Genomic DNA, 19,766 nt, shown 5'->3' on the forward strand with positions numbered 1-19,766 from the left:
CATACTGTACTCACACCAGGGACATTTTTCCCAGAAGCCAGTGACCCTATCAGGATGACTTTTGGAGAAAACTGGAGCACCCGTAGGAAACCCACACAAACATGGGGAGAACATACAAATTCCACATAGGTACAGTAGTTGCTCTGGGGCCAGAATTGAACCCAGCCCTGTGCCACCCCAGCAGTTTTCCAATTGGGCTATTTCTTATAAGAGCTACGCAAATGGGAGTGTCCCATTTTAAACAGAACTAATCAAAGTGTAACTAAAAAACAATAATTTGAGGTACCACATCCACACCTATGAAGAAGGGTCATTTTATTGAAACCTTGTACACATCGTTATACAATTTTGGCCTTCTACAGTATACAGTATCTTGTATTATTTTATATGTTTGTGAAAAAGAAAATAAAACCCACCCATTATTAAAAGACAACCGTTAACCCTGTATATTATGACTGTTTCCTGATTAGTATGTTTATGATAAAGCATTGTAGAAATCCAAGGGCAAAGACTAAAAATCAGAAGCTCTGATTATGTATTTTTGTAAATGCGAATGCTAAAACTACTGCATTGTACTGAAATCTGTCTTTAAGTGATAAAAGTTATTAATGTAGTCAGGTTCAAATTATTTTTCTATTTCTTGGAAGACTCTTTATATTAAAGGCGATGAACATACCTTGCAATAAACTCCAGTATTTCAATCCATTATTTTCATTAGAATTATAACATTAGATTATTAAGGTATTATTATATTGACTTGAATAATCGTATTCACAGTTTTGTCTTTCCTCCTAAAACACTACATAAAGAGTAAAAAATCTTCACTCTCTAGGTAATAAAACCCATGTAATAAATACATTGAGATTTATATTGAGATTTATTAATGGGAACTTATTACAGTATATCTTATATATCAGACAGGAAGTAAAGAAAAATGATAGGCTATATATATATATGTGGAAATGGACTATGAAGACATTTTGGTCACTTTCCTGGAAGATTAATTAGTTGTTTTGCTGGAAGATGACTGTCGAAATCACAACACTAATTTAATGCAACCAAAGCACCTTTAACCAACTGCTGTGTGTCTCTTTGTCTTTGAATGTTCACTGGTAACATTACATCCCCAAATTAAAACATAAATTTCATTGAACTAAAATGCTCATGCTCTTCTCTGATAAAATTAAAAAGCAGTAAAATTAATAAAAAAAAATAAGCACTGACTTTATCAGAGCAGGAAGATTTGTCAGCATGTGAGCTGCAAAGGGACAGTTTGAGGTTAATTCCAAGATTAAATAAGAATAAAATAAACATAAGAATAAAAAACAGAACTTTTCAGCTATGGAGCTCTTTTCAGGAGTGTCACCTCTTTCTTTTTACTTTGTGCCTGAAATTTAGAAATCACTGCTTGGTCCTGTCTATATCTTCTGTATATGAGTAACACTTGAAATAAGGGGTGGAAAATTACCTTTATAAAGGTAATATATTAATAAAGTATTAACAGAATGACATAAACACAAAAATAATCATCCGCCGTATGGTCAAAGGGTTCAGAATGTTGAACCGAAACATGAAATTCAGGCTCCACAGCCAAAACATTGTCTCTTTTCTTTTCAGTTCAGCACGGAATAAAACTTTACCTGTTCCTTATGACGATGGTTTGATAGCTACGTCAGTTTTATTATTTAACTACACTGGATCGTTTATTTTTATTTGGTAGTGGAATTTCAAGGTGGAACATTTTATGAACAAGATAAGATTGAGGTCACTGACCGAACTAAGAAAAAGATGCTTTAGAAATTTGCTTCAGTAATTCTTATATTTGAATATATATACAGTATATTGCTCAAGAGAACTGAAGAGTGACATTTAGAACTAATGAATATTATTTAGCTGATTTTGATACTCAGTGTCTGAAAATATTTACTCTTTTTATGGTCTGTATTAGAGTAAGAAGATTTGTCAGCTTGTAAACTGCAAAGGGACAGGTTGAGATTAATAAAATGCTTATATTTACTGGACAAACATTACATTGCTTCAGGGCATTTTAAAAATACTTTTTAAACATTTTATGAAGTATGATTAGTACAGTATCTCAGGATAAGGAGGCAACTGTCTAAAGAATAATATCCATGAAATATAACATAATTCCAGGAGGTAACAGCACCACTGCGGCTGGAACAAATATAGAAAATACATTACCCGAGACAGCGATTTTTCAGTAAGATGTTCATGATGTGGAAATGCTTAATGGAATTATTTTCCATAATTTTTGTTCTAAAGTTGTGTTTAGGTTGATTGAATGGTCTATTACATATTTTTATTACTTAAGTAACGGAATTTACTGTAAATCTGTCAACAGTACATCTCTTTCCACGTGTCAGTATTTTTATTGTTTTACTCAAGCTTATTGATATCATTAAAAATCATAGTTATCATAAAGACACTATCGTGCTGTCAAAAAAGCAAAGATGTTAACGTGGATTTATTAAACCAGTCCATCACAGGGTAGACACACACACCAGGTCCAATTTTTCCTGAAGCCAATTAACCTACCAGTAAGTCTTTGGATCATGAGGGGGGAACCAGAGTACCCAGAGGAAGTCACCACAAACACAGGAAGATCATACAAACTCCACACAGATACTCCAGGTCTAGAATTGAATCCAGGGCCCCAGCAATGCTAACCAATGCACCGCCATGCTGCCTGGAGCTGATTATGTGAAATAAAAAATTGCAGACAAGGCAGGCGTCCAAGACGAAGAATGGACGCCACAGAACTGTGCCGAGACACTTGAAGAAGGAAGTTATTACAACCTTGGCTCCTGGCAGTGATGTCACCATAACACCAGAAGAGCATTCTCTTAAACTAAAAGATCTGTTGTACTCTCCTCCTGTAATCACTGTGGCAGTCTCAGAGGCAGATTACAATATAGTATGTTTAACTAAACAGAAACTTAATGATTTCTAACCCAATTGAATTTTTTCTAATTCTTGCCTTTAATGTAACAGCCTTCCAACAGAAAAAAAAAAACCATAACAGACTTCAAAAGCAAAGGCTCTATGAAATCAAGCTCCAGTCAAATTCGTGCTACCTAAGGACTTAATAAAAACACTTTTTGCTAAATAGCGTTTATTTTTATTTAATAAGATCCTAATGCTATTTTCTTTATTGTTATAGAATGATTCATTTAATAGGATTTAAGATGTTAATAGATTAATAGACTATAATAGGCAATAACATAACATTAAAAGAGAGTTCTATGAATGATTAATTTAGAGATTAATACAGAGATTTGTATTTGGTAACTAGTGCCTCTTTTAAATCCTGATGTAGTCATCTGACTAGTTTCATTGTCTGCCTCAAGGAAAGAATAAATATGTACACATTACGTAAAAATGACATTTATTTGTTACAGTCAGTTTTGAAAAAAAAAGTTGGAGCAGTCAATATGGTGTTTTGGTTGCATTTATTCAGTAAATACATTTAAGTAGGTCTGTACCAGTAGGGTTACAGAACATGCTAAAAGTAGTGCTAATATTTTTAAAGTCTTAAATGTTATTTTTCTCCTATCCATTCTAACGTAAATTATTTTTACTGCAATAGACTTTTACCCACTTTTTCAACACTGTCTCACATAGTGTTTTAAACAGTTTAAAATGTTCATGTGAGGACAGATTCGAATCTCACCCATAATCATAATCATCTAAACATAATCATCCTTTCTCCTCCCTCCACCCCAGCTTCACCCTTGCAGCAGCTCCCTGGCTCATTCCTCATGAAGACAATGAGGGCCTGTCAGCCTCATCCTCGTGAATTACGCTAAGTAAACTTTAATGTGCTTCATCTCTATAATGCAATAATTAGGATTAGGCTGAACTACTGAAATATGACTACTCACATGAATAGAATATGTTTTTGCTTTCATGCTATTAACAAGATAGTAGTTGCAATTTGGGATGTAAAGGTAGTGAGAAGTTCTCCTTCTACAGTACATAAAGCTTTATAAAGCTTTTCTTGTTTTCGGAACTATTTACCGTAGAAAGAAAAGGGTTTTGTATGAAGTTCGTACGTCATAAATGTGCACTGTTTTAGAAAGGCAATCTTCCTATGTCCTCAATAAATTCCAAAATGTACTGAACAATAATAAGAAAGTAACTTTACCAGTGAGGTTAAGAAGAAGTTAAGAAGTAATTACCTTGTCCTAAAACTGTTATAGAACAGATCTAATGCTCTTTGTACCATCTACACAGAATTTTAACTAATGAATAATGGAATAATTGTCCAGTCTCCTGAGCATTTCTACAACAGTCTGAAATGGAAATAGACACCAGATACTTAAACATTTGAATGATGAAAAGATCAATAAAGTACACTGGAATGCTAACACCGATAATAAAACACTTTTGTTAAAGACAATTAGAAAAGATACATTTAATGCACTGAAAATATCTGCATGCTTAACATGTGACGTTTACATTCAAGCACATCATGAACTGTTTGTATTACAAAAGACAAGAGATAAAACTTGCCCTTAAGACGTTACAAGTGTGCACAGTAACTACTCTGAAATGAACTCTGCTTCTGTTCCTAAAGTATATTAATACCAAATTATATAACGAAAGACAAGGCAGTAATTTCTCTTACTTTTGGCATCTTTGAAATTAAGATTAAATTAGATTTAACTTATTTTTTCATCTCACTGTACTTGATTATTACAGAAGAGGTCAGCAAACTTTCATATGTTTTATGTTGGTGTTATTCTTTGTTAGTGCCGCTTCTGAATTCTGTTAAAATGTTTTTTTTTTTTAAATTACACACTTGAGCAAAAAGAAGAGCAAAACATTAACATGATGATTTTCAAAAAAAAAGTTTTTTTGTGCTCCAGAGAAGAATAAACGATTTTTTCTGAATCCAAACATATTTAAACAAAACAATGATTTTATCATTGTTAAAACGTGTATTTTTAAGGAAATGCTAATTATTTTGTGACAAAGAAATTAAATCACTTTTATATGATCAAACTATTAAAGCTATATTTATACTATGGGATTATTTCCATATTATATTTGAAATTGCTACCATAAGTGTATGGTTTTGACCTCATCTGTCACTAATCCAAATAACAATATTACACAGAGACGTTGTAAACAGATTTATCAACAACAAACAAAGAAAAACTTTTAAGAAAAGGACCCTACCAGACCTACCGTACATTTTACGCCCACCAGCTAAGCTACGGGCGCCTAAAATGAAAAAAGGTTATAACTTAGTACAAGGAGAATGCATTTAAAACTGGCAATGCTGAGTACCTAAGCCATGCTGTGGGTCAGGGTTATGAATGAATTTGGATTCAAAACATTACCAGTTTAGCTTAATTTTATAGGTTGCTTACATTGTATAATAATTTCTATGCCCCTTTTCAACAAAAAAAGATTTAAAAGACTTGTTTCTAGATTCCTACAAGTTTTGTGACCAATAAATGTGCTGTTATCGGATCCTGATAATGAGTAAAGCTATGAGTCCTATTGCATCCCAGACCAAACAATAAACCCCAGAACAATATTTCTTCACTTCTGCTTACGTATGTTATTCATCTAGAAACACAAATATTTCTTATATGAGAATTACAAAATAATATTACATTTTCAAACTTAACATTTTTACCAAACAAGTAACAATTGAAGGACATGTCACAAAACATCGAAGCAGTTTGACTGATTATCAAGGTGAGATCACTTTACCCAGAAAGATTCTGCTTCTTTAGGAAAAGGAAAAGATAGACAGTGCTGAGATATTTTATTTATAAATAGCCGGTACCTCCCAGATCAGCTCACAGAACACTTACTGTAAATTGGATGGTACAATGAAAAAAATAAATCTAATTCTATGTAAACTTCAATTTCTCCAATACTTGCTTTGACCTATAAATTCTGATTTTAACATACTGTAGATATATTTTTCAACTCTGGACCACTCTAAATCAATGTTTCAAAGACTTGAATCTTTTCAAACCCATGGATTGAAAATGATGTTGTCTGTTATCACTCTCAGCTGAAAAACAAGGATGTTCTCTAAGCTTCTGAGGATCATGAAGAATCGTAATAATATTAACTCTGGACTCTTTCCAACACAGGGGTGTGAAAACCTTCCTCTAAAAAAAAAATCAGAATTCAGCAATGTGTCTATAAATGGGCAAAATGTTTACTAGTTTTGCTTTCATTTGAATTATTTGCTTGATTTATTAAAAAATTCAGTACCATGGTTACCAATGGACATGTAAACTTCGACCATATGCAAACACACCATCACACAGTTTTTGAAGTGAATAGTAGCCCATTTGGAAAATAAAGGCATAGATTGTTTCAATTGAAATAATTTCTAGCAGCCATTGACTAAATATTGCCTGCTTGAAAGTTATTATTTTCACATAGCCAAAAACAATTAATTTAACAGTTTAAGCTAAGAATGAGGGACAAATAATATTTCAGTGTTTGCTTTAAACACTACTTTTTGCACAATCATCATGTATATATAGTAGGACTACTATTTTTTTTAATAAACTCTGTTCTTCAAAGATGATTAACGTTTATCTCCAATATCTCTTAAAATCAAAACAAGCATTATAGTCATCTTTAGATTGTTAGACACATTGACTAAAAAAAACAAATGAAAGGATTATACGAAAACAGTAGACTTGCTGTGCAGCATGAGAGGAAGGACTGTCTTAACACTGATAACTGTATTATAGAACACATTAAAGTTTTGTTACTGGATTCAGTATGTTGTGTTTATTCCTCCCAATGGGTTCTACTCCCTAAGAGATGAAAGGGAAATGGAAAGGAAATAAACTCAAAATTGCACTTTATTCTTCTATTTGTGATCCACCAAGCAGGGGAATCTCAACATTGAAATTTATTCAAATATCATTCGCTTAATCAGGTTTATTTCCCAATTTTAGAATAATTTCAGATATCCATCTTCACTGTTCAATTTGCATAAATATTCCAAATACTTTGTGTTACAACACCTGGTTCTCAGTTCCATGTTTTCAAACAACGTGATCTAAATTAAGGCAAATATACTGTATTCACAATGTCCAAACATTCAATTAATTTCCTGAACCATACAATATACGAACTCTGTCAATTTTCATGCTAAAATGAAGGCATTTACATTGTTTCTGAAGGGAAATGTATTGCTTGACGAAGTGGATGGATGAAGCCCAGAATGGACAGAATATATCATACCACAGTTCATTTCTTGATCTTCTAGCTCAGGACTTCAGCATTAGGCCTAAGCCAGGCAGTGCTGTCAGTGTACAATATATTAGTGTAATAATCTTGACAAAGTTCTTGAAGTCCTGAAGTCAAAGGAGCCTTATTTGCAGTTTACTATAGGAGGAACGATACTTTTATAAGACAGTTCTTTCCAGTTCTTCGAAGGCAATGTGATAAAACCACAAATCCAAGATGAGTATTCTGTCACTGTATGTCGGGTAACAGCTTTATTGATGAAACGAACACAGAATTACTTCAGAGTTAGCAAACAAGAAGACGAGGACAAAAGTTCAAACAGTAGCTTTTGTAACAAGGCAGAATTTCCATCTGTCCAAAAGGTCATTGCATACTCAGATGATGTCTTTTGGTTGTGGGCAAAATATATCTCTGTTTGCGAGAGAATTCTTCCATTCCTTTAAAACACAGGTAGATGATTTCTGCTGTGTCTTAACTAGATCTTGTGCCCACGTTTACTGGTTACATGGCATTCCTCATATATCAAAATCTCCTTTTAGGGCAATTGGAATTGCCAAATTGGCCAGAGAGAACAAACAAAATGTACAGATATACACCATTAAGCTCCATGACAGGACACTGAATATTAGGCTGAGTCACTGTTTGCCCGAACAACAACTTTGGCACAGCATATCATAGACTCCATAAGGTGCAGAAAGTTACTGAGGAATGTCAGTACATTCAGTTATCAATATTTCATGCAAGTGATGAAAAGAGGTAGGAAGAGGATGCTTCTGATGGCTGAACGTTGTTCATCCAAAAGATGCTCAGTTGGACAAAGATGAGGGGATTTTGGTTGCCATGGAAGATGTCTGTAGTGTCTTTCATGCTCCTCAAAACATTCACACACAATCTGTTGCTTTGGACAGGTGCATCATCGTCATGAAAATAGTCACTGTCACCAGGGTACAGCTGCAGCATTTTGGATGGGCTTGGTTTATAATGGTACTTAAGTGGGATCTGTTATTTGTTCAGCCTTATTTAACGATTCAGCATTTAAATGAAGTACACACACAAAGCATTACAGGGTGATGTCGAATCCTATACAAATACAGTAATCCTGCAGTTATTATACATAAAGACATAAACATACACAATACATTATAAACATAGATATACTTGTATACTGTACATAAATGATGTATATACATATATAATACATACATGAATTACTGCTGGGACAAACATAGATGTTTGAATGTTCAGATACTGAAAAACCCTGATTATAATACCTTTAAGTTGTTTCTGATAATGTATGGACTGTTGTTCTACAATCTGTCAATTTTAAAATAATTTAAGAAAAAATATTCAAGCCTTTGTGTATGCATTCTTATTTCTACTTTGTTTACAATACATAAGGTATCTTGGTTAAATCTTTTTTCACATAAACCTTCCATTTAACTTTCATACTGCAATATTTCATACTGCTCCATACAGTATTTTACATTTTGATGTAGAATCCAAATATATTTTCAGTAAATTTTCCAAGCTTATGCAGTACTTTCTGCTAACATATTTTTAGGTAGCACATACTGTATAGAAGGATCCTACGTATATGTGACTTAAAACTTTAATCTTATTTTTCACAGAGTGACATATTTAAGTAAAGTTCTCCTGGTGGTTGTATATAAAACCAGAAGAAACATTAACTGTACAGTATAAGGAATTTTGCTTCAGAAATGCTTAAAAAAAGGTAATATAAACACATTGGATTTAACAGTATCTCAGAGAAGCTTACCCAGATGGCTTGCTCTGCCTTGCAGACAATTTGTGCACAGGCAGGAATTTAGTTTTCATTTCTGAGACAAAGGGGAGTAGATCAATTTATTCATAACCTGCATGGGCAGAGGCGTAGGTAGGAGACTGTAAAGGGTTTGTGAGTTGGGGGTTCTCTAGGCCAGGTCATAAGTACAAGCACTGAAGTTTTAAAATGCCATTAAACACAGGGGCCTCTCCTATTTACAATGGTACTTTTGATACAGTATGTCTCTGAGTTCACATATAGTACAGTATATTTAAAAGAAACAGTTTATAATAACAACATTTAGCATCTTATCTGGAAATCTAAAGCAATTAACAGCATCTCCTAAATGTCCTATTTAGAATTTAAATTTGTTTTGATGATATAAAACATCCATTCGTTTTAGCCTGTTTTCACACTGGATCAGTTTTGATTAAACTTTGATTTGTTCATTTTGTTTTAAAGTACAGTATATTATCGATTTACTTGATGTTTAGAGATATCAGGCAGGAAAGGGATAGTCTTCATTCAGACATATTTCTGGTCCTTTACCTACTAATTCAAGGGTATTCAGGACATACATGGATTGAGAAACCCAGAATTGTTTGCTAACCTTATTGTGCATCACAGAATTATTGCAAAAAATAAAAAAATATATGTTTATATATTATACTAATATTAGAGTATTAGTATGCTAATACAAGAAGCAGACCTGACCACAAGCTCACCAGTTTAGGTAGATTGGGTGATCATGCTATTCCAGGACTGGCTTCTTCAGCCACTCCAAGAAGTGTTAAAAGATTTAAGTCTTTCCCACAGCCCCTGAATTCCCACTGCCCCTCGTAGGGGGACAAAGGCTTTAAATAAATATTAGCATTATGATTCACAGGCTCTTACATGTTCACCTGAAGTTCACCTAAACTTTCCATTAGCTGCCTTATGAGTGTTACGTGATTAATTCACAGTTCTTTAGTTCTTTAGTCCCAGATCTGAGTTCATTACATGAACTCAAAAGGCAGGGAAAATAAAAAAAAATCTTATTTTACATTTACAGCTACTTAAATGATAAACCAATATGCTGAGCTCAATTACTTTTGCAAGAGGAAGAGGTGCTCAAGTTCACTTCACACAATATAATTAATGAGTCAAGCAGCCATCACTCTCAAAGCACTGATTAAGGCATACATGCTGCAACAAGTTTGCATTCATGGTCTCTCTAATCATTGCTTTGCTTTAATAAATGTTTTGACAACACTGATCAGAGTGCTAGTAGTTAGATTTTCTGTAAACACTGTAAACGGATACTGAGATGAATTTTGGTATAAACATTTTTTCTAAAGGTACTGTACATACTATACTCAAATACTTGTACTGATATTTCTCGTTTTTGTTTTCATTAACATTCTTACATTTACAAGAAGCGCAGAGACTTTATCCATCTAGTTTTATATTTATAGAGGTTGATTGTTAGATGTTCTTACACACTTACTCAGATACACTCTAAAACATTTCCTATAACTTCACTAGCTACAAAGGAACATCTGAGACAAGTAATCCAGCAGATCCTATAAACTGGGTCATCACCGTGCAAAACATATATTTTAAAGCCTAGTGCAAAATAATCAAAGAAATGAAATGTTAGCATCACAAACCATATTGTTTGCTACTGCCTAATGCATTGGTGCACTAGATATATGGAATAGATTATACTAAACACAGAGGTACAGTAAAAAAGAGTGAATGATAGATTATTCATACATTATTCATGTACAGTATAAAGACTTTAAGAGACTTAAGATAAGATACTGTGCAGTGTTGCAATGCCTGTCTCTCTCTCTTATATATGTATAAAGCATTTTGGGAACTTTTGCAATGATCAACTTTGTTTCTACACACTTAAACTAGGATATATTGATATGTACAGTAAACAATAAAGTTGTTTAAATAGTGGAAAACTGTTGTTATGGATTGGCTAAAACGTTAACACCCATAACATGAATATGTTATCATATCTTCATATATTATGTAAAGACATTGTCATTCTTGATAGTGTTCAAGAAACCTAAGATACTTTCACAGCAATGTGTTTACTTTAATAATTAATAATAATTTAATGATATTTAATATATGCTGTTAGACATCTGAATTAATCTCAAGACACACACTCCTTTCGCAAACGTTTAAGGCCATTAGGTTATGAATCCAGCTAATATACTCACACCATTTTAAGCAGCAGTGCTGATTGCATCTATTTTATTCACAGCTGTCAAAGACACTTGCCAGTTGGCTTCAGTACAGTTCTGTGTTTCATTCCAATAGGCTGCAGTCTGATGCAGTCTGAGTCCAATTGTTACTCCTATCAAAGTTAAAGAAGCTAACCATTTTTTTCACTTGTACTGTTCTTTTCCCAGGCAGATAACCTCCTGTAGTTCACTCTTCCCTTCTGCAGTATGTGAAGCTAGAAGCCTATTTTAAAGGGCCTAGTGTAAATCCAGCCAAAGCCAAACAGAGCATTGCCATGTACAGTAGATCTAGTTGTCACTCTATTCAGTCTACTATACCTCAGCTGGAAAGCTTAGTAACCCACTTTGACTCTTACTGTATTCAAAAACTAGTTGCAAAGGCCTAATTCACTTTATATCTGTTTCATATGCGAGTAGTGGAAGGGGTGTAACAGCATGTCTTGCCTCCCCTACCTACGCCTCTGATGGCGAAGCAGATCGAACTCCTCTTGTGGCACTTAGTGTTAAACTTGACATCATGATCATTCACATTCGAATCATTTGAAGTAGAAGGTAAACTCAATCTGATTTCAAACATTTGTAACTTAATTGTAACTCAGAATATACTAATTCATTAAAAAAAGGTCAATATAAACTGCAAATCAGAATTCAGTATTGCAGCTTCACATTAATTTACTCTGCATAGAAAAAAGGGGCGTTCAGTTGTAGGTTCTCAATGTCTGTTCATACAAACTTAAGTCTTTTTGTTTTTTTGCAAGCATTGGGCTGTCTAATTTAATATCCCACATGTTATACTGTACACAACATAACATACTTTCACTGTTTAGAACATAAAAGATCAAAATGATAAAGACAGATATGACATGGGTTGACTGCTGTATCTTCTGGTCCACAATTCCAGGCTTGCACTTTTTTTTCCAGGGTGTCGTCTTTTGGTCTTCCGTTTTTTGGATGTGTCCTCTGAGGGCCTTGAGCTGGCAGTGCTGTCAGATGCTCCCATCTCCTCAGTACCACTGGCGACTTCAATCCCTTCACCACTGGTGCTTGTTTCCTGGATGTCCGAAGCATTTGCCTCAGGATAGCAGCATGACGCATCAGCTGTGTTCTGTCTTACCAAGCCACTGGTTCCAGCCTGTATACCCACAGACACACGGTCTAGGCAGCCTTTGTCTTCTCTACCAAGGGTCCACATATTGTAGCACTGCGTAAAGTTCAGGAAATTACTGTTGAAGGTCTTCAGTTCTCCACATATGTCTTTGCGTAATTCTGCTAATTCGTAACGCATTGCAGAAATTTCATCTTTCCACTGGAGGTTAAAAGCAGCCACCATATTGGCCGACTCTTTGAAGGTCTGAAGGACTTGAGGCACAGCAGATTCAGAAGCTGAACTATTTGTTATAGGAACTCTAAAAGCAGGGGGAGATGCTGGAGTAACAGACACAGCTGTGACAGTGGAACAGGTGCTGTGCTGACTGTGCGGAATATCTTCTCTTCGCAGGTGAGCTAGGTCCTGCAAAGCTGATGAGGATTCTCCGTCTTCATCTTGTAAGTTTTCCTCAGTTAGCAATGACGTACCTTCTAGCATATCAAATCCCTCTGGAAGAGAAATACAGATAAACATATAAAGGGAGCATCAACAGACCACTAGTACCAAAGATGTATTTCTTTAAGGACATTATTGAAAGAAAATGTTAAATTTTAAATATTTCTCCATATAAGACAAGGGTCTCCAATCTTGGTTTTAGAGTGCTGGTGTGTCTGTAGGTTTTCTTTAAAGCATCACCACATTAAGAGCTGGGAGCAGTTGATAAATTGGTCCAATTAAGGCATTAAACAGCCAAATTGGAATGAAAAATCTGCAGACTCACCAGCCATTCAGGACCAGAACTGAACACACTTGATGCAAGCCAAAACGAAGTACCATAATTAGACTTGCTCTTCATTTAATTTATATACATGAGTCAAAATAAGATTATTTGTTATTTCCATACACATATTTTTCAGTATGTAGAGAGCATACACAGTAAATATTATTTAAGTTTTACAAAGTATTGAAAACTGAATAGTTTTAATTGCTATTATTAATAATGAATAAATAGCATTCTTTAATCCTCTTAAACATTAATATGTTATTAACATATTAAGTGGTAACATGTTTTAGCTGATCCAAGTTAATATATTTGTATAGTATTTTGAAATTGGCCCAATATCAATGGAAGTAAAAGAAAGACAAAGGGGTTAGCAACGATTATCAGTTAATATGATAATCAATAACAATTTGGTAAACAACATATTTACCCTTACTTGTAACTAACTACATAAATGTTCTCATTATAAATACATTTCAATTTCTAATCAAACATACAGAAGTTGTACTCTAAGTGCTTGTATTTGTAACAGGAAGTGAAACATATATACTATACTAACCCTAAGCTAAAATAAGCATTTTATTTTCTGCATAACATTTACATACAGTGGATATTACAGTCCACCACAACATGTAATGACAATCTTGCATCATTGAGGAACATGAGGAACATCATTGGTCTTTTTTGTCTGTTATTCGTTCAACAGTTTTGCAAAGAAAACAGCTCTCTTTAAATACTTCAGAATTCTGTTTAATATGTATGTTATTCACATTGTCTTTGTTTTTTAATTTGATTATTATTCTTATTTATTTCAAATATTTTTGCATTTCATTAACTTATTTTGACTCATATGTACACATTTTTGCCTTTTACACTGCCTTCTCACCTCTAAATAGACATCCATTTTCCAATGCCTTTCCACCTTTCCATTGCACAAAGTGAACAGCACTGGGTAAGCTCCTCAATAAACCCAGCACCCTGTACAATGCTGCTCACTGCAGCAGCTAAGCATAAACCTCTAATCATAAATGTACCAAGCAGAACTGACAAAGCATTTGCAGATCACCAGCTGTAACCAGCCAGAAACTTGTGCAACACAATGGTGAAAAGACAATAAAGGCATCACAACTCTTTCATGTCCTGGCCAATCTCCAGATATGAACCCTATTGAACATGTAAGGTCCACCTGAGACCAGTCCCTGTGAAAATGCTGGCCTAAACCAGCCTCCAGGGGGCTCCTTTACACAGGTCTGCACCAGGAATGGGCTGCAATCCCGCAGTCAAAGATTGCTGATCTCAACCACACGATGGATTATAGAAATTGCTCCCTTGGATATAGTGGAGTGCACATCCATGAACACTTGTCTGTGCTCTGCAACTTGCAGGATAAACTTGAGTTAATTGAAAAGTGTCTATTTAATTGAGAAGGCAGTGTATATTTATACATATATATGAGTATATATGCGTGTTGAGATTAAAATACCTGTCAAAGGCACCAAAGATGTCTCCAGCTGTTCCCCTGGTAATCCTTCAAGAGATCGCCCGTCAAAGGAGGAGAAGACAAGTTGTTCTTCTGTATTCAAGGGGTGTGGTGGGATACCTCCCCCTGTCCTCTGCTGACCTTGTCTTATTATAGAGAAGCTTTTCAGCTTTTGTTTTAGGACAGCGTAAAATCGGCTCTGAATGCATATTTCCAAATGAAATATTTTTCCTACTGAAGTGACCGAGGTAGTTTTGACTTCCAAATTTTTGTTATTTTTTTAAACGCTTTGTGTATTTACAAAGGATAGCCAATTCAACTGTTTCACCAAATCAGTTTGCGTTTGCCCTGTGTTTAGAGTGTGGCGGTGTCTTTACTCTGTTTGATGCATTCTTGGGGTGAGAAAATGCAGGGAGTTCATAGTGCTTCTGAGCAAGAGAAAAAAAACCCTCAGAAGTCAGAAATGATATAGTAGACCAAAGCCATTTATTTTATTCAGGGATTTCAGAGGCATTTTGTAGAATGTAGTGGAAACGGACAGGAGTCTGGTGAAACTTTACAAATCAAGAAAACCTTTAAATGCTGCAGTGAGAATAATCCAGGTCCTTTTTAGAAAAATTTGACTTTAAGGAGCACAACCAATTCTCCTAATTTACAGATCTGAGAACAGAGCCCATTGGGTGGAAAGAAGCAGCTAGCAAGACAGTGGGATTGGAGGACACTCCTTTATCATCTGTCCTTTGGTTTAAATAAAGGTGATCAAATTGGGTACACCCAATTAAAAAAATAAAGCAAAATAATATAGAACTCCAAACAGAAACAAAACACATTAAAATAGAGACTGGGTTCTCTGGGACTGACCTATGTGATAACATCAATTAATTCCAAGATTTATTAATTTTATCTACTGCATTTTACAGCATTATTTCAATAGGGTTCATAGCTTTACTCTTGGAGGCATACACCAAATAAACTACACAATTCATTTTAGAGGGACATAGGCCACTTGCACAAAGCACCTTGCATACCGACATACTGTATAAACCATTTGGTTTTCCTTCTGGATGATTTGAGTTCTGTTGCACAAAACCTAGGAAAGTGTTTCCCGGAAGGAAGCAAAACCATGTTAACACTTTGAATCATTTTCTTACATTTAATCAAATTGGTATTTGCCATACATTGCTTGCAGTCAGTTTGCCCAAGTAGCATGGTTTTTGGATCTAACAAAAGCAGAGGTGTAAAATCTTATATATTCATGACTTTTGGGAAATGCATATACCTGTATATTCAAATCATATACAGTAGTAGTAACCATACTGCAAAACAACTAAATAATCAGTAATCCATATTGAGCTATTATGAAAGTGAACATTACTGTATGGCTTAATTCAAAATTGGGTTCCTACTGTGTACAACATGTAAGCTGGTGAACATTCTTCTATGCCGAATATTTTGTCCAAAAATGTTTCTGTATAAAAGTTTAGGCCTCATTCATACAGTATACATATGATACTAGTGGTATGTTCTTATTAAATTCTTTAACTGTCATGTAATTAATCACTATGGATATTTTAGCCCCAGCACATCTGAAGAAGAAATAGCTCTGTTAAAGCAACCTTTACAATAAGGGAAATGTATTTCCTAATAGGTTTTGTGCAACACTTTGACAGATGAAAGTGTATTTACTGATTATTTCTCAAGGATCACCTAAGGAAATTCTCAGAACAACACATTTTATTTCTAAGAAAATGAACAAAGAAGAACATTATAATCTTACTGAAGTACTTAAGTTACTTTGTGCAACCAGCCTCTAAATTTTCCAAAGTCTGGTAACTTACCGTATAATGATTACATTTTTGTTATTCCCAGTCCTGAACGCTGTAGGCTTACAAGTCAAAATCAGTTAGAGAAGTTTGTCTGTTTGACAAACCAGATACTGGCAAAGCCGTCAGGACTTCTCTTTTACCAGGACATCGCTAATGTCAGCCGTTGCAGGGCCCTGTGAAAGCTACACCTTTAGCCTGCTATCAATTAGATTCCTCCCTCCCCCTGCTCAAACCCTATCTTGTTAAACTTCGCTTTGGGTTTTTCCCAATTTCTTGAATTATGCTCAATTAAACTGATGTTTTTACATGCTCAAAACAGCACTCATTTCTCATTACACATGCCGTGTGATGTGTCAGTAGTGTGAACACAGTCGTTACTCGTTATGCTGCCTTAATGTGAGCCCGCAACATACTCCTCTGCTCTCACTGTGAGCCTTATAGTGCACCCAGAGGGACAGATGCATCATTTCGTGCAAACTTTGCAAGCACCTTAAAATCGTACTTTCAAATACAGAGGCCAAAAAACAACAACAACAACAACAACAAAAAAAAACAAAAACAAAATTACAACAATAGCCAAACAAAGCAAACGGGAAAAAAAAACAGTTTAACATTCACTCTTGAGTCTGTCAAGCAAGGTATCCACTGTATGTAAATATGTATGTTATGTATGAATGTATGTATTCTAAACCTTCTCTTTTAAGCATACTGTTACCTGTTGTGGATCTGATAGTTGAGGTGACTGTGGAAGATGTCATTGAAGGAATGCAGTCGTCATCTTGGGAATAACCAGCCTGAATAGCACGCAGGTAACTGTGGCTTCGAGTGCGGAAACAGCCAGGCAGGTCCAAGGCATCCATAGCCTGGGATTCTACTTCACTAAAAACGGACTCGCAAACTGATTCAAACTGGCCATTGATCTCAGTCTCACTCACCTGAGAGACAAAAACAGGAATAGCAGTCCTTAATTTTTCCTCTTCCTTTCTCTTTCTGACTTTCATTCTTCCCCTTTGTACAGTAAATATGAAGGAGTGTTAGCGATATGTCCCAATTTTTCAACTTCAGAAGAATACTTTTTTTTAAAGAAAGAATTTAAAACTTCAACTGTTTTAAGATGCACTATCCCATTCTTGATTTTTTTGGGAAGAATTTATGTAAAAAGCAAAAGGGGACAGACAGAACAAAACAAAACAAAAACAGGCATTTAAAAAGAAGCTATAAACTTGTAATTGTATTCATCTCAAATGCTAATTCAGGTTTATTGTGAACCTGAATGTGGTATATACAATGTATGTACTGTTTAGTAAATGGTCGATTTCAGACAAAATAAAGAGGACTCAAGGGACACATCAATAAAAATGATAATACCGAGAACCCTTGTTGTATTCTTGAGTCTTCTGCACTGTAAATCACTGAAAAGTCACCAGTTCACTCAATGTGTTGTATGCAATTTATACAGTAGTAAGTGTACAGTAGGATATTGGTTACTAACTCAGACAATAAATAAATTAGATAAATGTTAACTTGATGATTAAATTAAATGATGTACATATAGTTTGGTACCTTCTTTGCAGCTTTAACTCTTTTATCTGATATACTGTACAGTACGTGTAATGACTTTTTTAAAATTCAGTGACAGAAACCACATACTGTACGTTTAGCAAACGACAAAGGTCTAAAGTAAAATATTGTTAGAAGCTATTTTCTTCATGTGGACAATGAAACTATACCAAAAACATACACTGTAATAATGGGCAACAGAAAAACTATCGTTTTCATTTTGCATTATTAGTGCTTACTGTTATCATTATTCCAAAAGAGTGTAAATTAAGCACATTAAACAAGATTTAAATCCAATTGAACATGCATTTTAGATTCTGAAGAAAAAAGTAAAAACATGATAAGAACAGGCAAGGTCTCAAAGGTGGCTGAAGCAAAGGTCTGGCTAAGCATCTCAAATGATTACACAAAGACTTTGGTGACCAAACAGATAGATGCAACCAAATAATGACTTTTATATTCTGAAGTTTACTTAATTGGAAAGTCACTTGAAATCAGTGGGTTTTACACAAATAATGCTTTTGCTGTAATCAAATCAAATGTATGATTGGAATTACCCAAAAATAAAGCATGTACAGTATTATACTGCACGTACAATCATCTTGATCTCCTGATCGCCAATAAGTATTGCTTAACTGTAAAGTATAAATTAGCCATTTACACTTTGTCTGTGGCATGGAAATAACCTTTTTTATTGTGTAAGATGTATTTTCTACTCTTATTTTTTTAGTAAGGCAAACATAAAGTATATTTGTAAAATTTTTGACTTCTCCTTCTACTGTAATATATAATTCTATATAAAAATAATAAACAGAAATTTTAAAATATAACCAAACACTTTAGAAATACAAACCCCAGATCTGAGGTGATTGGGCTTGCTCTATCCTAGGACACCATTTCATCATTTGTGAAAAATGTCTTGAGAAGCAAGTTTGAAAGTCATGTGTGCTACTGTATGGGGCAATCGGGCACCCCAGTGTATTTAAACAATAACCAGGTGTGACAGCTATTAACTAAACCATTAGCACGCAAACATTGTGGCACAAGAGTCAGACTTCTTGCTCACAGACCACAGAGATGGTCTTCCAGTGTTATTTACCACTTCTTGATGTTGTCATGTCTATTTTTATGAATCTCCAGGTACATAACCTTTTTGGGCCTCCTACTGGCACAGAAGATCTCAGAAATCAAAGAGGATTTCAGATTGATTGATTGGTTGTTTATGGGTGTTTGAATTTCTTAATGAGCAGGTCTCAATAGGTCAAAGTGGGGAAATGGTTATTTTGATGTACATTTTGTAAACTTATTGTAAGAGAAAACACATCGATACACATCTTATTAAGTGTGCTGACAACATCGCTCTTATCATCTAATGTAAGAGCCCCGGATACTTGAACGGGCCTGTTCTAAATGATTTTATTCAATGATGCAATGAGTTCTCTTTGGAATTACTGTACTGTAGATGTTTTCGAAAGAAAAGAGCTCTTCATTTATTTAAGGAAGAATATAGTCCCCTCCACCATTATAATTGTCCAGACTGCAGAGGTTGTGAATGATTAAAGAATTGGGACTGTTCATAAATACAAATATTAAGATGCAACAAATGTAGCATGGTCATTTATAAAAACAATCCAACAGAGACATTTTTTTCCTAAGGAAGCTTAGCTTCTTGTGGACCAAAGTATTTGAACATTTTTCGACAAATCGTTTATTGAAATTCTCTTAATCTACTGTCTTTGTTTGATGGTTTGG

General features: G+C 34.5%; 1 protein-coding gene across 2 annotated transcripts in view; it reads right to left on the reverse strand.

Moving 5' to 3' along the window:
* Positions 1–19,766, reverse strand: part of dlgap2a (discs, large (Drosophila) homolog-associated protein 2a) — a 404,450-nt gene that overhangs the window by 42,568 nt on the left and 342,116 nt on the right. For both annotated transcript variants that reach the window (XM_069197514.1, XM_069197517.1), the window contains one exon: positions 17,170–17,389. In XM_069197514.1, the coding sequence (XP_069053615.1) occupies positions 17,170–17,389 (220 nt within the window). The remainder of the gene's footprint in view (positions 1–17,169; positions 17,390–19,766) is intronic.

Source organism: Lepisosteus oculatus, chromosome 2 (assembly GCF_040954835.1).
Source record: "Lepisosteus oculatus isolate fLepOcu1 chromosome 2, fLepOcu1.hap2, whole genome shotgun sequence".
In the NCBI taxonomy this organism is placed as follows: Eukaryota; Metazoa; Chordata; class Actinopteri; order Semionotiformes; family Lepisosteidae; genus Lepisosteus; species Lepisosteus oculatus.